This window comes from Sphaeramia orbicularis, chromosome 18 (assembly GCF_902148855.1).
Source record: "Sphaeramia orbicularis chromosome 18, fSphaOr1.1, whole genome shotgun sequence".
In the NCBI taxonomy this organism is placed as follows: Eukaryota; Metazoa; Chordata; class Actinopteri; order Kurtiformes; family Apogonidae; genus Sphaeramia; species Sphaeramia orbicularis.
Genome location: NC_043974.1, coordinates 146310 through 170015, shown reverse-complemented (window position 1 = coordinate 170015; position 23706 = coordinate 146310). Strand labels below are relative to the sequence as shown.

The window sequence follows — 23706 nt, the reverse complement described above, 5'->3', positions numbered from 1 at the left end:
ATATACACACATTTATACAAGTAGAAATACACACACATTTATACATGTAGAAATATACACACATTTATACAAGTAGAAATATACACACATTTATACAAGTAGAAATATACACACATTTATACAAGTAGAAATATACACACATTTATACAAGTAGAAATACACACACATTTATACAAGTAGAAATATACACACATTTATACAAGTAGAAATACACACACATTTATACATGTAGAAATATACACACATTTATACAAGTAGAAATATACACACATTTATACAAGTAGAAATATACACACATTTATACAAGTAGAAATACACACACATTTATACAAGTAGAAATATACACACATTTATACAAGTAGAAATACACACACATTTATACATGTAGAAATATACACACATTTATACAAGTAGAAATATACACACATTTATACAAGTAGAAATATACACACATTTATACATGTAGAAATATACACACATTTATACAAGTAGAAATATACACACATTTATACAAGTAGAAATACACACACATTTATACATGTAGACATATACACACATTTATACAAGTAGAAATATACACACATTTATACAAGTAGAAATATACACACATTTATACATGTAGAAATATACACACATTTATACAAGTAGAAATACACACACATTTATACAAGTAGAAATATACACACATTTATACATGTAGAAATATACACACATTTATACAAGTAGAAATATACACACATTTATACAAGTAGAAATACACACACATTTATACAAGTAGAAATATACACACATTTATACAAGTAGAAATATACACACATTTATACAAGTAGAAATATACACACATTTATACAAGTAGAAATATACACACATTTATACAAGTAGAAATACACACACATTTATACAAGTAGAAATATACACACATTTATACAAGTAGAAATATACACACATTTATACAAGTAGAAATATACACACATTTATACATGTAGAAATATACACACATTTATACAAGTAGAAATATACACACATTTATGCAAGTAGAAATATACACACATTTATACAAGTAGAAATACACACACATTTATACAAGTAGAAATATACACACATTTATACAAGTAGAAATACACACACATTTATACAAGTAGAAATACACACACATTTATACAAGTAGAAATACACACACATTTATACAAGTAGAAACAGACACACATTTATACAAGTAGAAATATACAGACATTTATACAAGTAGAAATAGACACATTTATACAAGTAGAAATACACACACATTTATACAAGTAGAAATACACACACATTTATACAAGTAGAAATATACACACATTTATACAAGTAGAAATACACACACATTTATACAAGTAGAAATACACACACATTTATACAAGTAGAAATACACACACATTTATACAAGTAGAAATATACACACATTTATACAAGTAGAAATACACACACATTTATACAAGTAGAAATATACACACATTTATACAAGTAGAAATACACACACATTTATACAAGTAGAAATACACACACATTTATACAAGTAGAAATACACACACATTTATACAAGTAGAAACAGACACACATTTATACAAGTAGAAATATACACACATTTATACAAGTTGAAATAGACACATTTATACAAGTAGAAATAGACACACATTTATACAAGTAGAAATATGCAGACATTTATACAAGTAGAAATATACACACATTTATACAAGTAGAAATACACACACATTTATACAAGTAGAAATACACACACATTTATACAAGTAGAAATACACACACATTTATACAAGTAGAAATATACACACATTTATACAAGTAGAAATACACACACATTTATACAAGTAGAAATACACACACATTTATACAAGTAGAAATAGACACACATTTATACAAGCAGAAATATACAGACATTTATACAAGTAGAAATAGACACATTTATACAAGTAGAAATAGACACACATTTATACAAGTAGAAATACACAGACATTTATACAAGTAGAAATATACAGACATTTATGCAAGCAGAAATAAGCAGACATTTATACAAGTAGAAATATACAGACATTTATACAAGTAGAAATAAGCAGACATTTATACAAGTAGAAATATACAGACATTTATACAAGTAGAAATATACACACATTTATACAAGTAGAAATATGCAGACATTTATACAAGTAGAAATATACACACATTTATACAAGTAGAAATATGCAGACATTTATACAAGTAGAAATATACACACATTTATACAAGTAGAAATATGCAGACATTTATACAAGTAGAAATATACACACATTTATACAAGTAGAAATATACACACATTTATACAAGTAGAAATATGCAGACATTTATACAAGTAGAAATATACACACATTTATACAAGTAGAAATATACAGATATTTATACAAGTAGAAATATACAGACATTTATACAAGTTGAAATATAAAGACATTTATACAAGTAGAACTATGCAGACATTTGTACCTCAGAGTTTCCATTAACCGTCAGTATATGTTCTGTCCAGTATTTATGCTCATGTGTGTTCTGTCCTTCTTCAGGGTGCTGTTGTTTCGCTGTAAACTGGGAGTCCTCCAGTACACGGTGGTCCGACCTGTAACCACGGTGATCGCACTGTGAGTTTTACACTCTGATAAAAAACTGACACTTATATCAGGGCTGTCCAACTCCTGTTCTTTCAGGTTCCACATTCAGCTCAGTTTGATCTGCAGTGGACCCAACCAGTCAAATAAGAACAGAAGAACCCAGAAATAATGACAACTACAAATATTTTATATGCAAAAAATAACATTAAATTATGAAAACATTTACATTTTACAAACTAGCCAAACAAAGAAGTTGTGAATAACCTGAAAAAACTGAAATTTCTGAAGAAAAATAAGAAGAAATAATATTAAGAAGAAAAATCTGATCAATATTTTGCCTCAACTTATGTTTAATCCATGTGCATTACAGATCAGATCTACCAAGACACTGAACAGGCAGAAGATTGTTCCAACTGCACTGATTTTTCTGTAGATAATTCAGGTTGTTCATATTTGTTCAGGTTATTCACATTTTTTTTATAAAGCTAGTCTGTGAATGTAAATATTTTGGTGTAATTTTACTTTTCTTACATTAAAACAAAGAGAAAAAATTGCAGTTTTCATGGTTTATAAATTATTCTGATTGTGTTTCACTGGTCTGACCCACTTTAGGTTGAATTAACTTAAACTGATTTTAACATCAATGATTGTTCATATCTTCAGTCTCATTTTTACATTTCACAAATTCAACCCACAGGCCTGATTTGGACCCTTTGGAGGGCCAGTTTTGGACCCCTTGAAGGGCCAGATTTGGACCCTTTGGAGGGCCAGATTTGGACCCTTTGGAGGGCCAGATTTGGACCCTTTGGTGGGCCAGATTTGGACCCCTTGGAGGGCCAGATTTGGACCCCTTGGAGGGCCAGATTTGGACCCTTTGGAGGGCCAGATTTGGACCCTTTGGAGGGCCAGATTTGGACCCTTTGGTGGGCCAGATTTGGACCCCTTGGAGGGCCAGATTTGGACCCCTTGGAGGACCAGATTTGGACCCTTTGGTGGGCCAGATTTGGACCCCTTGGAGGGCCAGATTTGGACCCTTTGGTGGGCCAGATTTGGACCCCTTGGAGAGCCAGATTTGGACCCCTTGGAGGACCAGATTTGGACCCTTTGGTGGGCCAGATTTGGACCCCTTGGAGGGCCAGATTTGGACCCTTTGGTGGGCCAGATTTGGACCCCTTGGAGGGCCAGATTTGGACCCCTTGGAGGACCAGATTTGGACCCTTTGGTGGGCCAGATTTGGACCCCTTGGAGGGCCAGATTTGGACCCTTTAGTGGGCCAGATTTGGACCCTGGGCCACATGTTTGCCACCTGTGCTGTAAAGTGTTGCTGTTTCAGATGTCAGTTGCTGAATGTGTGATTCAGTTTGTTTTTTTTCTGGTCTGCAGGATCTGTCAGCTCTGTGGTGTTTATGATGAAGCCAACTTCAGCTTCAGAAACGCCTGGTCCTACCTGGTCATCATCAACAACATTTCACAGCTGGTAAATAGTGTGATTTAATTCTGAGTCCAACCCAGGCTGATCCCAGTTCTAACACTGATACTAAATGCACTTACTATTGTGTCAGAATTAGGGCTGTGTTTCTGCAACAATCTGGTGATACGATACAAATCACAACACTAGGACCACGATACCATATATCATGATACTGTTAAAAAGGCAATTCTTTGTTCCTTTCTTTTTTTTAAATGATTATTTCCTTGAAGAATTGAATTCCATCCTAAATCTGCACAAATCCTAAACACATTTGTATTTGATCCCAACAGGATCTAATGTTCTATCAGCAAATGTTCCAACTGTGTTCAAACTGGAATTCTGTTTTACACACATTCCAGTTTCAGATCCTGTTCAAATGTTCACATTCTATTAGTTCACAACTAACATCCATCCATCCATTATCTGCCGCTTGTCTGGGGCCAGGTCATGGGGGTAACAGTCTAAGCAGGGATGCCCAGACTCCTCCCTCTCCACAGACTCCTCCTCCAGCTCTTCCAGGTGGACCCTGAGGCGTTCCCAGTCCAGTCCACTGACATAGTCTGTCCAGTGTGTCCCAGGTCTTCCCTCAGGTCTCCTCCTGGTGGGACATGCCCAGAACAGGAGGAGTCCAGGAGGATCTGAACCAGATGTCTGATCCACCTCGGCTGGTTCCTCTGGATATGGAGGAGCAGCGGCTCCACTCTGAGCTCCGCCCCTGGTGACTGAGCTCCTCCCCCATCCCTAAGGGTGGACCCGCCCACCCTACGGAGGAAACTCATTTGGACCGCTTGTATCCTGGATCTGGTCCTTTGGGTCCTGGATCTGGTCCTTTGGGTCCTGACCCACAGCTCATGACCACAGGTGAGGGTCTGAACGTAGACTGAGGGTAAATGCAGAGCTTCTCCTTTGGGCTCAGCTCCTTCTGAACCACAACAGACCCATACAAGCACTGCAGCACTGCAGACGCTGCACCCACCCACCTGTCAATCTGAACCTCCACCCATCCACCTGTCAATCTGAACCTCCACCCATCCACCTGTCAATCTGAACCTCCATCCTTCCCTCACTCTGAACCAGACCCAGATACTGGAACTCCTCCACTTGGGGCAAAGACTCTCCACCGACCCGGAGAGGGCAGACCACCTTTATCTGGTCCAGAACCATGGTCTCAGATTTGGAGGTGCTGATCCTCATCCCACTCCAAACCACCCCAGGGCATGCTGAAGGTCCAGGTTCCATGAGGCCAACAGGACAACGTCATCTGCAAAAAGCAGAGATGAAATCCTGTGGTCCCCAAACCGGACCCCCTCCGGCCCCTGGCTGCGCCTAGAAATTCTGTCCATAAAAATTCTGAACAGAACCGGTGACAAAGGGCAGCCCTGCAGGAGTCCCACATGCACCTGGAACAGGTCTGACTTACTGCCAGTAAGTCAGACCAGGCTCCTGCTTTGGTCATACAAGGACCAGACTGCCCTTAACAGAGGGCCCTGGACCCCATACTCCCGAAGCACCTCCAGCAGGATACCACGAGGGACACAGTCCAACACCTTCCCCAAATCCACAAAACACATGTGGACCAGATGGGTGAACTCCCATGAACCCTCGAGCACCTGATGGAGAGTATAGAGCTGGTCCACTGTTCCACAACCAGGACGAAAACCGCATTGTTCCTCCTGGATCCGAGGTTCGACTATCGGTCGGATCCTCCTCTCCAGTACCTGGAATAGACTTTCCCCGGGAGGCTGAGGAGTGGGATCCCCCTGTGGATGGAGCACATCCTCCGGTCCCCCTTCTTAAAAAGGGGGACCACCACCCCGGTCTGCCAATCCAGAGGGACTGTCCCCGACTGCCACGCCATGTTACAGAGACGAGTCAACCAAGACAGTCCTGCACATCCAGAGACTGAAGGGACTCAGGGCGAATCTCATCCACCCCCGGTGCCCTGCCACCGAGGAGCTGTCCAACCACCTCAGTGACTTCAGCTTGGGTGGTGGACCAGTCCACCTCTGAGACCTCAGCCTCTGCTTCCTCAATGGAAGACGTGACAGTGGGATTGAGGAGGTCCTCAAAGTATTCCTTCCACCGTCCGATAACATTCCCAGTCGAGGTCAGCTCCTCCCACTTCCACTGTAAACAGTGTTGGTGGTGCACTGCTTTCCCCTCCTGAGGCGCCGGACGGTTTGCCAGAATTTCCTCGAGGCTGACCGATAGTCCTCCTCCACGGCCTCTCCAAACTCCACCCAGACCAGAGTTTTTGCCTCCACAACCACTCGGGTTGCAGCATGCCTGGCCTTCCGGTACCCATCAGCTGCCTCCGGAGTCCCACGAGCCAACAAGGCTCGATAAGACTCCTTCTTCAGCTTGACAGCATCCCTTACTTCCGGGGTCCACCACCGGGTTCGGGGATTGCCGCCACGACAGGCACCGGAGACCCTGCAGCCACAGCTCCAAGCAGCCGCTTCGACAATGGAGGTGGAGAACATGGTCCACTTGGACTCAATGTCCCCAGCCTCCCCCGGGATCTGGGAGAAGCTCTCCCGGAGGTGGGAGTTGAAGACCACGCTGACATTGTGCTCTGCCAGACGTTCCCAACAGACCCTCACAACACGTTTGGGCCTGCCGAGTCGGTCTGGTTTCCTCCTTTGCCAGAGGATCCAACTCACCACCAGGTGGTGATCGGTTGACAGCTCTGCAACAGAACTAACATCAGAACAGCATTTGAGTTCAATCCCAACAAAGGAACTCCCACCTGCCTCTCAAACAGAAAAAAGTGCTTTTAGGATGATTCAAAGAACCATTATTTAATAAAACAGATAATAAAATAATAAAAACTTGAATTCTAAAATAAATAAATAAGTAAATCGTATTTTCAGAATGCTCACCACAGACACATCAGGGGCTAAAGGGTTGATGCCAAATGGGATTTAAGTCTGTGTTTCCTACATGACTGACTTGCTTTCTCTCTCTCTCTCTCTCTCTCTCTCTCTCTCTCTCTCTCTCTCTCTCTCTCTCTCCAGTTTGCCATGTACTGCCTGGTGTTGCTCTACTGTGCTCTCAGGGAAGAGCTGACCCCCATCAGACCTGTGGGAAAGTTCCTGTGTGTCAAACTGGTGGTGTTTGTGTCCTTCTGGTAAGGATGGGACTACTGGTACAGGCTGAACACAAAGCAGAAGGAGGCCAGAGCTGACATGTCCGTCTGTGTGTGTGTGGTTGTGTTCAGGCAGGCTGTGCTGATCGCATTCCTGGTCAAAGTTGGTGTTATCTCCGACAAACACACCTGGGACTGGGACAGTGTGGAAGCTGTGGCAACTGGACTACAGGTACTGAACTGGAACTACAGGTACAATGAACTGGAACTACAGGTACTCTGAACTGGAACTACAGGTACTCTGACCTGGAACTGTTCCAACACAACTGCAGAAAACTATGAAGAACAGGAGCATCAAACCCAGGGCTGTCAAACATGTGTCCCGGGCCTGAATGCGTCCCCCCAAAGGTTCCAGTCCCACCCCTGGGATGAATTTACAAAGTGTCTAAATTCCACAGTCCAGGCTGTGGAACTCATGTTAGTGTGGGTTCCACATCCAGACCAATCTGATCTACAGTCAAATAATAACAGCAGAAGAACCCACACAGAAGAACCACTGCAGATTTACTACTGGGTTTGATGGAACAAATAATATGACATTATGTCTGTAAATAATGACAACTACAAATGTTTGTCTTTGTTTTAGTGCAAAAAAAACATTAAATTATGAAAATATTTACATTTACAAACCCTCCTGTACCAATAAAATGTGACTAACCTGAACAAACATGAACAACCTGAAATGTCTGAAGAAAGTTCAGCACAATTTGAACTATTTTCTTCCTGTTACCAAACAGCCCCTCCCCCTTAGCCCTTCCCCTCCAACACATTGAGAATCACCCAAAATGGAGGGGTAGGGGTAACGGGGAGGGGCCAAGGGGTGAATTTGGATTGGGCTTCAGTTTGACGCTCCATCACTGTGTTCAGCCTGAGGTCTTTAAAGACCAGTGGAGGCCTGCTGAGTGTTTATTCAGCTGTGGGAGTCATAAACTAATAGGATGAAAGACACAAATTTAGACTTTGCTCAAATCCAAATTCGGTATTCTTCCATAAGATTAGGAAACAATGCTGAAGGTGACTCAAGGGGGCTTTCAACAAAACCCTTGGATGTTCAGTTGGACAACAAGATTTGAGTTACATTGTGCTGCTTCAACTGGATCAATTGCTGCATTTCCACTACTTGGAACCGGCTAGACTCCACTCTGGTACCAGGTCCTATTCCAGACCCTTTCCACTCTGGTACCAGGTCCTATTCCAGACCATTTCCACTCTGGTACCAGGTCCTATTCCAGACCCTTTCCACTCTGGTACCAGGTCCTATTCCAGACCCTTTCCACTCTGGTACCAGGTCCTATTCCAGACCCTTTCCACTCTGGTACCAGGTCCTATTCCAGACCCTTTCCACTCTGGTACCAGGTCCTATTCCAGACCCTTTCCACTCTGGTACCAGGTCCTCTTCCAGACCCTTTCCATTCCAGATCCTCCCTCTTTCCAGTCCCTGGTCGTCATAGCGATGCGGTGCGTTCCTTCTGTGTGCTCTGCTCACAGTTGCTGATAAACTCACTGGTTGCCTGTTGTCTGGTCAAACTCCTGCTGAATGTTTGCGTCTGAACCTCCTGGACAAACCATGGTGTAGTTTTACAGACTGTCATCATGTGGATTCACCTACTGACAGATTTACTGGAAAAGGGCGGGGCACACACACCACTCTGACCAATCAGAGCTCTGCAGTGTTTACACAGTGTCACCTTTAGGATCTGGTCCCCAGTCCTGGAACCTCAGAGGAGGAGGTACCAAAAAACTAGTACCAGGTACCAGATTCCAAAAAACTAGTACCAGGTACCAGATTCCAAAGAACTAGGACCAGGTACCAGAGTCCAGGTCCTTTTCCATAATGGGAACACAAAAAAAGCTGAGTCGAGTTGAGTCAAATCAAGTCGGTACCACGTCGTGGAAATGCTGCAAATGTGACCCAGTCAACGTAACCTGGGGGAGGGGGGCGGGGCTTGGACCCTGTTAAGATTTCTTGCCATGCTAATTTTGTTTGTGTCCTTGTCAGTACTGATGACAGTTTAATGCATGTGTGCAGAAGGGATGACTGTCAGTAGCTAATATCATCTGAACCGATCAGCACTATTCAGACGTGTTTTTCTGAACAGGATTTCATCATCTGCATAGAGATGTTCCTGGCTGCCATCGCTCACCACTACACCTTCACCTACAAACCCTACGTCCAGGTAAACACTCAGCTCATTTATGGAGCATTTAGACCAGGGCTGTCCAACCCTGGTCCTGGAGAGCCACAGTCCTGCATGTTTCAGATGTTTCCCTCTTCAAACACACCTGACGGTCGTTATCAGTCTTCTGCAGAGCTGGAGGATAGGGTTATCATTTGAATCAGGTGTGCTGGAAGAGGGAAACATCTGAAACATGCAGGATAGTGGATCTGCAGGACCAGGGTTGGACAGCCCTGGTTTAGACTGTCATGGATACGATGTTTCATCTACTGTTCTAAACTGTCTGTACCCAAGATAGGCCTGTGTTGAAAATGTAAAGAGTACAAAATACAGATATTTGTCTGAAAATGTAGGGAGTTAAAATAAAAAGTTATATGAAAACTGAACACTGAACCAAAGCACATACACCAGAAAAGGTTTGAATGTGTACTGCATCTTCCAGGAGGCAGAGGAGGGCTCGTGTTTCGACAGTTTTTTGGCGATGTGGGATTTCTCTGACATCCAAGCTGATGTCACAGAGCAGGTCCGCCATGTGGGTGAGTGTCTGATACAGACGATACTAGGGCTGTGTGTAGGGGAGAATCTGGTGATACGATACTAATCACAATACTAGGATCACCATACAATATATCACGATATATCATGATACTGTTAAAAAGGCAGTTTTTTGGTTCTTTCTTTTTTTAATGTTTATTTCCTTGAAGAATTGAATTCCATCATAAATCTGCACAAATCCTAAACACATTTGTATTTGATCCCAACAGGATCTAATGTTCTATCAGCAAATGTTCCAACTGTGTTCAAACTGAAATTCTGTTTTCCAGACATTCCAGTTTCAGATCCTGTTCAAATGTTCAGATTCTATGAGTTCACAACTAACATCAGAACAGGATTGGAGTTCAATCCAAACAAAGGAACCAACATCTGCCTCAGACAGAAAAAAGTGCTTTTAGGATGAGTGTTAAATAATAATAAATAAAATATAAACAATAAAGAAAAACAAAAAAACTAAAATGAACCTCCACCATATCTGCATTTGAATAAATTCCTAAAAATATCAGTACAGTATGTTTTAATATTGATACAGTATTGTGAAATGAAATATTGCGATATATTGCAGAATGGATATGTTAGGTCGTCCCATTTTTGGGACCTCTTTTCCGATCACACCCTAAATTTGTCCAGTTCATCTCTTATATTTCAGTAACTCCCAAAAAAGTTTTGGCCCAAATCGTACAGTTTTAGACCCCCCCCCACTGCCATCTTTAGGTCCAATCCCAGGTTTTTTCAGATTTCTTTCTGTCCTAGTCTGATTTCACAGATCTGCACTCAGAACATCTGATCCTACAGTACCCACCTGGTACCCTCCCTTTAATGCACTTCAGCAGATACCCACAAATGCAGGATTTTCCATTAAAAATGGGTTTTCTGCACTGGGCGGACGGGCACCCTAAAGATGGAGGTGGGGGGGGTCTAAAACTGTACGGACTGGGACGAAATTTTTTGGGGGGAGTTACTGAAATATAAGAGATGAACTGGACAAATTAAGAGTGTGATCGGAAAAGAAGTCCCAAAAATGAGACGGCCTACCCATATTTTCTAACACCCACCCCCCCCATCAGTAAGTCTGACCCCCCCCCCATCAGTAACTCTGACCCCTCCCACCCCATCAGTAACTCTGACCCCTCCCTCAGGTCGTACGTTTCTGGGTCGTCCAAATAAGATGTACTTTGGAACGTTGGCGAGGCCTGAACACACCGAACACACCGGCCTCCTGACGGCCAGCTCCCAGGATCCTCTGGTGGCGGCGGCCACATCTATGCCGTCCTCGCCTTCTTCCAGTGGGCGGTACCAAGGCCTAGGACACACCCCCGCCCCTCACTCTATCTCTGCTCCTGCGGGGTTTACGTCTTCGTCCTGGGAGGACGACAGCGACGGCTCCTCCCCCCCACCTGCAGGTGAACCCCAGTAGGAGGAGGCTTCTCATCTGTACGCTCCTGTTTGAACCACGGCAGGTGTGTTCTGGAACGGCAACAGGAAAATGCAGACGTGGACTCACCTGAAGGGTTGGTTCTGAACAGTGACTCTGGCTGTAACCGTGGACAGATGGATGGATTTACTCTGAACTCAAAGACACTTCACACTCTGTGATGTCAAAGCCATGTGTTTGAACAAACCTGAACTATTTTTCACCTAATCCTCCAGATTCAATGTATGAAATCTGTATTTGAAGTCAAATGATGTCATTTTAATAAATGTATGTCCAGCTGTTGAAAAGAATGAAAGCGATCTGTTTGAGAAGAGAAGACAAGAGAAGAGAAGATCAACTTTATTGATTTCAAAAGAAAGAAAGGTTTGAATAATTCTGGATTTTTCATTCTAGTTTAGTTTGATTTAGTTTGGACTTTTTTTTTCTGTAATTCAGTTTGTTTTAATTAGTTTTTAGAGCAGGTTTGATAGTTTTGATTCGTTTTCGTTTTCTTCTAAATGCTTCGTTTTAGTTTAGTTTAGTTTAAAGTAAGTAAGTAAGTAAAGTAAATTTTATTTATAGAGCACTTTTCACAGACAGAGTCACAAAGTGCTTTATCAGTTCAAATCAGAATCAAATGAACTCTACAGACCCAACAGAATCCTTCAGGAGCAAACACTTGTGATTGGTGACAGTGGAAGGAAAAACTTCCCTTTAACAGCAGAAACCTGGAGCAGACCCAGACTCCTGAAGGATGGACGTCTGCCTGGACCAGTTGGGGTTAAAGAGAGAGAGAGAGTAAAGGAGGAGAAAAGAGAGAGCGATAGAGATATAGAGAGACTGGGGGAGGGGGGACGACACATGGAGTACGTTATGATGAATACATAGAGTGTAATCAGTCTGTGGTGGTCCTGGGTCAGGTGGGAGACTAAAAAGCCTTTTTGAACAGGAGGGTTTGGAGGTGTTTCTTAAAGCTCTGTACAGAGTCCATGGACCGTAGGTGTAGAGGCAGGTCATTCCATAGACGTGGTGCCACAGCTTTAACAGACCTGTCACCGCGTGTGCTAAAACAGGTCCGTGGAACCATCAGCAGGTGTGTGGAACCATCAGCAGGTGTGTGGAACCATCAGCAGGTGTGTGGAACCATCAGCAGGTACTGTCCTGAAGACCTCAGGCTACGAGTCGAGCTGTAGGGCTGGATCAGGGAAGCAATGTATGCAGGGGCCTGGCCATGTAGGGCCCGGAAAGTTAGCACAAGAATTTTGAAATGAAGACGATATAGAACAGGAGCCAGTGGAGAGATTTAAGGATGGGAGTGATGTGGGTTCTCCTGTTTGTGTGGGTCAGGAGCCTGGCAGCAGAGTTCTGGACAAACTGTAGACGGGCCAGCTCCTTCTTGTTTAAGCATGTAAACAGGCTGTTGCAGTAGTCTAAGCGAGAAGACACAAAAGCGTGAACGATCATCTCGAGCTCATTTGTGGACACCATAGATCTGAGTTTGGAGATGTTGCGTAGGTGGAAGAAACAGTTTTTGACTAGGTGTTTGGAGTAGAATTCTAAAGACATGTCCTGGTCAAAGATGACTCCCAGATTCCTCAGTTTGGTCTTTACCGAGGAACTCAGGTCTCCAAGGTGATGTTTGATCCCTGGGATTGCACTGTCCGGGGCAATGATGAGGGTCTGTGTTTTGCTGGAGTTCAGCTGGAGGCTGTTCTCATTTAGCCACTGCTTCAGCTCTGACAAGCAGATGATTAAGGAACTCAGTTTGTGGGGCTCAGAGGAGTTAAAGGAGCAGTACATCTGGATGTCATCTGTGAATAGATGATAGGAGACATCACTGTACTGTCGGATAATGTGGCCAAGTGGGAGGACATAGAGTAAGAATAGCACTGGTCCCAGGACAGAGCCTTGGGGCACACCACACAGTAGATCCGCTGAGTCAGATTGGAAGTTGTTTATTGACACAGTGAAGCTTCTGCCAGTCAGGTAAGAGGAGAACCAGTCTAGCACAGGACCTGACATCCCTACCAGGTCCCTCAGTCTCTCAATCATTATGGGATGGTCCACTGTGTCAAAGGCCGAGGACAGATCTAGCAGGACCAAGACCGTGGATTTCCCGGAGTCAGCCTCCATCAGGATGTCACTAGACACTTTTAATAGTGCGGTTTGTGTTGAGTGGCGTTGTCTGAACCCAGACTGAAAAGTGTCATAGATCTGGTGTGTCTCCAGAAAAGCTGTCAGTTGTTTAGACACTGCCTTCTCAAGGATTTTGGCCAATAGGGGGAGCTTTGAAATGGGCCTGTAGCTTTTGAAGTCTGTGGGGTCCAGTGTGGTTTTCTTTAGTTTAGGTTCTATGATGGCCTGTTTGAAGGAGCTGGGAAACAAACCAGTTGAGAGCGACAGGTTAAAAAACTTTGTGACCCATGGTCCAATAGTGTCAAAGACACCGACAAGGAGCTTATGGGGGAGGAGGTCTGCAGAGTTGGAGGAGGGTTTCGTTTTGGATAAAAGTGCTGAGATGTCCTCCAGTGTCACAGGGTCGAAAGAGGACCAGGTTTGGAGAGGGGGATCAGATAGGGTCAGACGGCCAGAGGGTGGTGGGATATTGTGTTTAATATCCCTGATCTTGTCTGTGAAGAAGTTTAGGAAGTCACTGCTGTCAGCTTTACAGAGCACGGGGGGGGGGGCAGCAGGGGACACAATGGACTGGATTGTGTCAAAGATTACTTTGGGGTTTTTCTTGTTTGTGGCTATAAGTTTGTGGAAGTAGCTGGATCTTGCCTCCTTAATCATTTTATTTAATGAGGTTATGAGATCTTTCAGATGTAACCTGTGTACTTCCAACTGGGTTGATTTCCAAAGACGCTCAGTTTTGCAACAAGTTCTCCTTAGGTTTAAGATGTTTTCATTTATCCAGGGACAAGACCACTTACCAGTGACATTAGTTTTCACGGGAGCCACCTGGTCCAGAATAGAGCTGCAGTGTGTGGCAAAGCACTGGATAAACTCATCAACATCAGGACACTCATTAAGAAGACTAGGGTTAAACAGGGCACGGAAATCCTGGGCTGTGGACTCTGTAATGATCCTCCTCTTGGCCCTTCTAGGTGCAGGCTTGGGCTCAAGAGGCACACATAAGTCAAAAAACACACCACAATGATCACTCAAGTGGACATCCTCAACACACACATTTGTGACGTGTAAGCCCAATGAGAAAACCAGGTCCAGGGTGTGGCCTTTCCTGTGGGTGGGGCCAGATACATGTTGTTTGAGGTTAAAAGTGTCAGTCATGGCTAAAAGTTCCATTGCTGGGCTGGATGAATTGTTGTTAATGTGCAGATTGAAATCCCCAAGAATTAAAACCTTCTCCAGTTTTATTATTGATGTTAGGAAATCACTGAAATCGCTTAAGAAGGCACCAGCAGGGCCAGGGGGACGGTAGATTAAGAAACAGTAAAACACACTGGACGAGCCAATCTGGATCATCTGTGACTCAGATGAGTGAAAGTCATCGGTGCTCATCCCTCTGCATATGTATTTGTCTTGGTGCACTACAGCCAGGCCACCGCCCCGGCAACAGGGGCGGGGCTGACCAACAGCAGAGCAGCCAGGAGGGCACAGTTCATTTAAATGAATGAACTCCCCATCCCTTTGCCACGTCTCCGTCAGGAATAATGCATCCAAGTTCCTGTTGGTAAAAAGCTCATTTAGGGAGAAGGATTTATTGGCAATGGAACGTGCATTTAGTAATCCAAACCGGCTAGGTGGTGGTGACATCATGGTGTTCGTGTCCGCTGGGTGTAATGGGATTTGTGTCAACCACCTACGGTGCCTTTAGCAGAGTGAGACCCCATAAAAGACCTGGATATGACAGGAATGGGGAAGAGCAAGGCAGAGGTGTAGGCTGCTGGAGATGGGGAAGGAGAAGAGGAATTCACTGAGGTGGTTAGTTGACAGGTGGACAGTGAGGGCCTGGGAGAGGAGGACAGATCAGCTGGGGTGTTGTTTATTCTCACTACAGATTTTATAGGAGACTCTGAACGTGGTGATATTAGATGTGACCAGCAGGGGGAGCAGGTGACTGCAGCAGAAGAGGGAGGGCATAGTCACATAGGTGTGGGTGTGGTTTTAGTCAGGACCACATGTTGGATGTTTTGAGCCCAGACCCTGCTGCCCAGTCTAGAAGGGTGGACACCATCGGACTTGTAGAAGGAGGGGCGGTTCCAGAACAGATTAAAGTTATCAATAAAACTGAAGCCGTTCAGAGCAGAGGCGGACTGGAGCCAGGTGTTCAGGCTGAGGAGTCGGCTGAAACGGCCCACACCACGGGCAAAGGAGGGGAGGGGCCCGGAAATGAAAACAGCCTTCCCGCATCCTTTCAGTTTATCAAAGAGATTTTTAAAATGAACCTTCATCACTTCGGACTGTTGAAGAGAAGTGTCATTGAAGCCCACGTGAACTATGATCCGGGTAACGGTGGACGGCAGTGAGAGCAGCAGCTGAGGGAGTTCATGGAGGATGGAGGTGACGGTGGAACCAGGAAAACACCTGGTTATGGCGTTAAAGAAACGGACGTGACGGATGATGGAGTCCCCGAGGATAGCGGTGGTCGGAGGGAAAAGTGGTCGAGGAGACGGTGTTGAAGGTGAAGGGTTCCTGGTCTCTCTAGGTGGACATTCCACGGGTGGGCCGTCGGAGTGACGGCAGACGGCCTCTCGGAGGAGGCGGCGCCGGGCAGAGGAGCGGACCGAGGAGCGGACCGAGGAGCGGGGACCCTTGTTCAACGGCTTTACAGGAGGACCGGCTTTAGGACCGTCGCCGGTAATCAGCTCGGTGGCAGCCACGGTGTCAGCAGGAGCCGGTTCCCGGACAGAGCCAGGTGGGATGGGGGGCACACCAGCTGTGGCGGGGGGAGCCGGAGCGTTCTCCACGGACAGGACGGCGAAGCGGTTTGATGTGTTGATGGTCGGCGGTGGTGAGTCTTTGCTCGTGTTCTTTTTGCGGCCACGAATCACCACTTCAGACCAGGGTGTAGAACACGGGGGACGAGAACAGGCAGAGGAAGGATCCCATAACACCGTATCATCACAGGAGGCTTTGGGCTTCTCTGCGCTTTTCAGGAACAGACTGGACAGTGTGGGAAGGCGGCTGGAGAAACCACAGAGCTGGGCATTTTTCTCCGCGAGTTCTGCGGAGAGGCGCAGTATTTCCTCTTTGAGGTCCGCGATAGTTTGGTAAGCCTTTACCAGGGTTTTGTTGGCTTGGACGAGAGGACTATCTCCAGCTGATGAGGATGACGCCATGGTGGAAGCAGCGAGATACCAGGCAGAGCGCGGGAAGCGATGGGTGACAGCCAGAGGTAAGGATCCACTGACAATACTGACCTGTCCTGATGGAGGTTTGGGTTGATAGCGTCAAGTTAAAAAGACACGGTTAAGAGGTTAGGTTCAAGTGAGTAAGCGTTGAAAGGCAAGAAATAAGTAGTTAAAAGGCTGGATTTCTGAGAGTAGATCCGCCGGCGGTTTGACAGCATGCGCAGTTTGACAGAACCCAAAATGGTTTAGTTTTAGTTTAGTTGTAGTTTTAGTTTCAGTTTAGTTGTAGTTTAGTTGTAGTTTAGTTGTAGTTCAGTTGTAGTTCAGTTGTAGTTTAGTTTTAGTTCAGTTGTAGTTCAGTTGTAGTTCAGTTGTAGTTCAGTTGTAGTTTAGTTGTAGTTCAGTTGTAGTTCAGTTGTAGTTCAGTTGTAGTTTAGCTGTAGTTCAGTTGTAGTTCAGTTGTAGTTCAGTTGTAGTTTAGTTGTAGTTCAGTTGTAGTTTAGTTGTAGTTCAGTTGTAGTTCAGTTGTAGTTCAGTTGTAGTTCAGTGGTCTCTTTTCTCTTCTTCTCTGTGCTCCTATTCAAATCAATCCCAGACAGGACTCTGCTGCTTTAGTCTCCATGTTTCCAGGTAGAGTGGGGACCAGAAGACGACTGGAAACCACAAGTGAACACAAGTGACGGAGCAAAAAGTGTCGTATGGAGACAGCACAGAAAACTGAGAGAGACAAAGAAATCCATTGAACATCAATCTGACATTGACAAAGACCAAAACCAAGGGAATCTGATCCATAAGTTTTATCCATTTTAGTTAGTTTTGTAAACACACAATACAGTTTCAGTTAGTTATGGTTTTTTTCTTTTAATTATAGTTTTTATTTATTTCAGTTAACGAAAATGTTTTAACCATTCTAGTTTTGGTCATTTCGTTAGTTTTCATTAATGATTCTAACCTTGTTTTGCACATGTTAGTCAAGTTTCAAGGTTCCTTTATCTCTACCTGTGGGTAGATTTGTTTTGCAGATGAGGTGATTGCTTTGGCATTACAACAAAACATATGTAGCAAGAATAGGACACCAAATTATTTAAGAATGGAGTGTTGATTCATTGATTAATTTAATTATAGATTTATAACTAAGCTTAAACTTAAATCAACCCAAAACAATAATTTGGAAATCTTGCAAAGATTGATAGTTCATTGACTGCACAGGGAACCCATGCGTGAAAAGGTAGTACACAAATAATTGACTGAGGCAGCAGATTTATACACATATACATAATTAAAACTAAAACTAAACTAAGACACACAAATAACATAGAGACAAGAGACAGATATGATAAAAGGGAACAGGAGATTATGGACAGGAGAATACGTAGATTAAGTTGGCAGAGGGCTATATTCAAGGTATTATAACGTTAGTGAGGTTACATTGAGGTAAACCTACTTAAATTGGAATAACACCAACTCAGATAAATCAGGAGCAAGTTTTCTTACAAGTTGTAAGTGGATGTAGCAGCTGGCACGGCCTTGATGGTGGATGAATGAAGTTGGAATGATGTCTTCTGAAGGCTGCGGGTCTTGACTTTTCTGACGGAGTTCGAAGCAGGACCAGGCTGTGACGCGACGTGCTCACGCTGGAGGTCTGAAGTTCTGCTGGCTGGAGGAGGTGCACAGCTGGCTCTGGCGGCTGGTTCTGGAAAGCTCGCCAGGAGAAGTTGAGAACAGCGAAGATGATAAAGCTCTTTGGAGAAAGCTCTTTGCGTGGTTGAGAGCAGCGAGGGTGGAAAAAGCTCTGATGAAAAGTTGGTTTCATTTACTTTTATAGTTCTGTCCAAAAACCAACTCGGCACGCCTTCCTCGTGCATATTGATGAGTCATCGATGCCTCGGGGCGTTGCCTTCTTTGTCTGTTTCGGCGGGAATCCGGCCTCCTTTGTATGTCGTTTGCATATCTCAAAGTATCACGTTTCTCTTCCCTCTTAGGCAGACAGAGGGGGAGAGGACGTTGTGCAGACTTGTAAGAAAACTTTGCATCCTTTAAATAAGATCCTTGAATAAGATCACTCAAATTTTATACATCACCTGTAACCTCACTCGGCCTTAATAAACTAAGCACCATTATTCAGACATGCTATAAGCAGTAATATTCTTACTTTCAACATAATTCACCGTGAACATGATCAGGACACACATATGTGAAACCACAGGTCAGGCAAATGGCTTAAGTATTACGTCTACATAAAAGAGTTAACGAGCTGAGTTAATCAACATTAACACATAATGTAATACATTATTACCATGGCACATATAGTGATTTTGGTTACTCAGTCTATTTCTTCTTCTGGGTTCATCTTCACCTCTGGATAAGCAACATAATAAAACACAGATGTTGAGAGGACGAAGTCGGCTAAGTGTAAACACAAGTTCCGGGGTGCTCTCAATTACCATGACAGGGGAAATGTCTCTTGATGAAGAACAGAAGACAATGGCTGAGGAAGTATTTTTTAAGTCCATTAGGCTCATTCCTTAAGATCATCTGTCTTCGTAAATGTCATTTGCAGAGGATGTCCGTGCATTGACCTGATAACCAACCAATCAGCATGGTTGTTCAGGAATTTGGTTTGACCCGGAGAGGAAAATAATATAATTTATAATTCTGTTTTCGACTCTGTTCACTCACTGGACCGTCGTGAGGCTACACATACATTGAACCTGTTCAACAGGTATTTGATCAAGTGTACAGGGTGGGGAAGCAAAATGTACAATATTCTGAGGCAGGGATTGAAAGACAGTGTATGACCAATGAGTTTATTGAAAGTCATGAGAATTTATTTGCCACAAGAAAACTGACATAATAGAAAATGTTTTTATTCTATGTGTCCTCCTTCTTTCTCAATAACTGCCTTCACACGCTTCCTGAAACTTGCGCAAGTGTTCCTCAAATATTGGGGTGACAACTTCTCCCATTCTTCTTTAATAGTATCTTCCAGACTTTCTGGTAATAGTTTTGCTCATAGTCATTCTCTTCTTTCCATTCTAAACAGTCTTTATGGACACTCCAACTATTTTTGAAATCTCCTTTGGTGTGACGAGTGCATTCAGCAAATCACACACTCTTTGACGTTTGCTTTCCTGATTACTCATATGGGCAAAAGTTTGTGAAAAGGTATGGATAATAGTGTTAGGTATGATTATGACATCAGTATATGTTTGGGTTCAAAACAACTGACGTAGTGTCTGCTGAGAAAAAACAACTACATGTTCAGTGTACATTTGGCTTCCCCACCCTGTAAAGACGGAAAGTGCTCAGTGTTCCACCATTCAACAGTACAGCAGCATGGATAAGGAAAAGAATAAAAGAAATATATAAATGAGATCAAATTTAAAAAAAAAACCAAGATGCAATAAAACACAATAAAAACCCCCAAAAAATAAAAACAGCCTCAAGGATCAAAACCAGAATAAGAACATAAAATTTAAAAATTAGAAGTCACAATAATAATAATAATAATAATAATAATAATAATAATAATAATAATAATAATAATAATAATAATAATAATAATAGAGCAAAGAAATAGGATAAATAACTAAAATAAGTAAATAAAGTACAATGTCACTATTTCTTCTTGAGCTGTAATAAACTTACAAGGGAGAAATTCAAATGTACAGCAGCACAAGACGATAAGCATCAATACAATAGAATAAAAAGATAAAACCAAAAAATAAGTGTGTACCCTGTGCTGAGCTTAAAGGTTGAAAGTATGAGGTGTGTGAGCTGACAGGAAGTTTATGTTGGATCACAGGTGTCAAACATGCGGCCCAGGGGCCACATCTGGCCCACCACAGGTTCCAATCTGTCCCATGAGATGAATTTATGAAATGCAACAGTGACACTGAAGAAATGAACAGTCATTGGTGTCAAAATCCTTTTAATTCAGGTTCCACATACACACACACAGTCCAATTAGATTTCCAGTGGGTCAGAACCAGTCAAATATGATCAGAATAACCTATAAATAATGACAACCCCACATGTGCTCTGTGTTTTTTGGGTGTAAAAAAGTAAAATTATGAGAAAATGTTTCCATTACCAAACTATACTTTTATAAAAAACATGAATAACCTGAACAAATATGAACAAACGGAAATGTCTGAAGAAAAGTAAATGTAATTGGACCAATATTCTGTCTGTTATTAAATGTTTTGTGTGATTGTAACGCACATGTGTAAATGATAAACTGATCAGCTGAGGCAGAATATTGGTAAAATTACACTTGTTTTTCTTCAGACAATTCCAGTTGTTCATGTTATTCAGATTTTTAAGGAAACTTTGTAGATGTAAACCTGATCACAATAGAATTGTACTTTTTTCACTGTTGTTATTTTCCTGGTTGGGTCCACTGCAGATCAAACTGGACTGAATGTGGAACTGAACTAACAGGAGTTTGACTCCTGTCAGTTCAGTTCCACATTCAGCCCAAACGGATTTCAAGTGGGCCGGAACAGTAAAATAATAACAGAATAACTTGTAAATAACGACAAATCCAAATTTTTCTCTTTGTTTTAGTGCAGGTCTGTTAAACTCATGTCAGTTCAGTTCCACATTCAGCCCAAACTGATCTGCAGTGGGCTGAACCAGTCAAATAATAACAGAATAATATAGAAATAATGTCAACTCTAAACTTTCCTCTATGTTTTAGAGCAAAAAAAAAAAGTCAACTTATGTAATGAAAAGGTTTACATCTACAAACTATCCTTTAAAACAATGTGAATATCATGAACAAACTGAAATTTCTTAAGAAAACTAAGTGCATTTTTTACACAATTGTGTCTCAGTTTATCATTTCCACATGTACATTATAACTGACAGAGCACAGTGGATCTACAAACACACAAAACATTAAATCGCAGGTAGAATATTGGTACAGTTACACTTCAGACATTTCAAAATGTTCATATTTGTTGAGGTTATTCGTGTTTTTGTGAAATGTTAGTTTTAGTGTAAATGCAGTAAAATGGCATGAAAATGTTTACGTTTACAAAGGGAAGTTGTGAGTATTTCTATGTTATTATGACAGTATTTGACTGATCCAACCCACTGGAGGTTAAATTAGTCTGAATGTGGAACCTGAACTAAAAGGATTAATTTCTTCAGTGTAATTTTTGCATTTCATAAATTCATCCCAGGGGCCAGACTGGACCCTTAGGTGGGCTGGATTTGGCCCCTGGGACGCATGTTTGACACCTGTGTTTTAGTGCAATCAAAATAAAATTATGAAAATACAAACATTTACAAACTATCCAAACAAAATGATGTGAATAACCTGAAAAAACTGAAATTCCTTGAAAAAAATAAGTGCAATTTTAACAATATTACACCTCAGCTTACCATTTATACGTACATATTACAGATTGGATCCACAAAGGAACCAAATATTTAATAACAGGAAGAATAATGTTCAAATTTCACTTTTCAGGTGTAATGGCTAAATTCCTTAGATCCATATATATTCATTTATATTTTCCTATATTTCATATCTCATATAGGCTTCTAACTCTATTTCAGATCTTTTCATGTCCCTGTGTATTCAGAGCAGTTTGGACCTCTGTGTGTTGTGTCCACAGTAGAAGGCCAAACCCACAGTTCTCACAGGGGTCTGATCTCTCAGTTCCTGACACTAACCAGAACACTTTCCACTCATCATCATGTTCTCATGGCAGACAGAAGACTACAGTGTGATTTGTGTTTGTGGGTTCAGAGCGTCTCAGTCTTTAGTCTGAGGGGGATCTGTTTCTATGGAGCTCCAAATAAAGGGATTTCTTTGACACTGAACGTTTGAACTGACCCTTCTTTATTGGAGACGAATTAGTAGAGTAATATTTTTTCCATAACACAGGTTTCAGGTTTTTCGCATTCAGGATAGTTTGTAAATGTTAATATTTTCATAATTTAATGTAACTTTTTACACTAAAACTAAGAGAAAAATTTGGAGTTGTCATTATTTACAGGTGTAATGTCATGTTCTAATTTTCACGTTAAACTCAGAACATTTGGAGTCATTATTTATCGGTTATGATGCTGTTGTTTTAGTTGAGATCACATTGTTCTGTATGTGGAACCTGAACTAAAATGAGTTCCACATCCTTGGTTGTGAATTTCTTCAGTGTAATTTTTGTGCTTTGTAAATTCATCCCAGGGCCGGACTGGAACCTTTGGGGGGCCGGTTTTGGCCCCCAGGACGCATGTTTGACACCCCTGCTTTAACAGAAATAATCAGCCTCTTGTATGTACCATAATTAGTTGAAATAATAATGTTGTCATCTTAAATCCAGTTTAAAGGTCCATATTTTGTTCATTTCTTTACCCGTACTTCTTTAAAAACAGCCCAGTGGTCCGACAACAGGAACACACATCCATGCGTTCAGGGTTTCTAGGATGAATCTGGTGTTCGTCATTTCCAAACCTGGATATCTACACCAAAGACACTGGATAAATGTTTGATGTTTGCTAACGCCCCTGTTTACACCTGGTTCCACCAATATGAAATACAGAAGAACACGTTCTGTATTTTCTGTTCTATTTGTTTTGCCCACTTTGGATTTATTTTCTTAATAGGTGCAGCTCAGTCAAATATGGTCCATACTCAGTGTTCATATGCAGTATTTGTACTCAGATCAAAAAAATAAAAATAAAACATCAATTTCAGAAATTGGAGTCTGAAACAGTATGGAGTGAATTGTGCTTTCATGTATGTTTCCTGTTTTGGAGCTGGTGTTTTCATCTGCTGTTCTGAACACAACAGTCCTGGAAAGACTGAGGAAAACTGGAAAGAACAGATTTAACAGACGACAGTGCATCTACTGTTCAACCAGGTTTAAGGATTTACTGCTGAACACAACAAACACACAACAAACACCCCCACACACACACCTCCCTTTGTTCTGTGAATAGCAGACATGCCCAGGTGCATGCTGGTCCGACACATGCCAGCTGGTG

General features: G+C 42.3%; 1 protein-coding gene across 1 annotated transcript in view; it reads left to right on the top strand.

Moving 5' to 3' along the window:
• The window catches only part of LOC115438193 (transmembrane protein 184C-like), a 29333-nt gene extending 17639 nt beyond the window's left edge, over positions 1 to 11694 (top strand). Inside the window, exons 5-11 of the mRNA XM_030161626.1 lie at positions 2583 to 2657; positions 4011 to 4104; positions 7116 to 7228; positions 7319 to 7418; positions 9346 to 9423; positions 9866 to 9959; positions 11118 to 11694. Of these exons, the coding sequence (XP_030017486.1) occupies positions 2583 to 2657; positions 4011 to 4104; positions 7116 to 7228; positions 7319 to 7418; positions 9346 to 9423; positions 9866 to 9959; positions 11118 to 11395 (832 nt within the window). The 3' untranslated portion in view covers positions 11396 to 11694. The remainder of the gene's footprint in view (positions 1 to 2582; positions 2658 to 4010; positions 4105 to 7115; positions 7229 to 7318; positions 7419 to 9345; positions 9424 to 9865; positions 9960 to 11117) is intronic.
• Positions 11695 to 23706: the final 12012 nt, after the last annotated feature.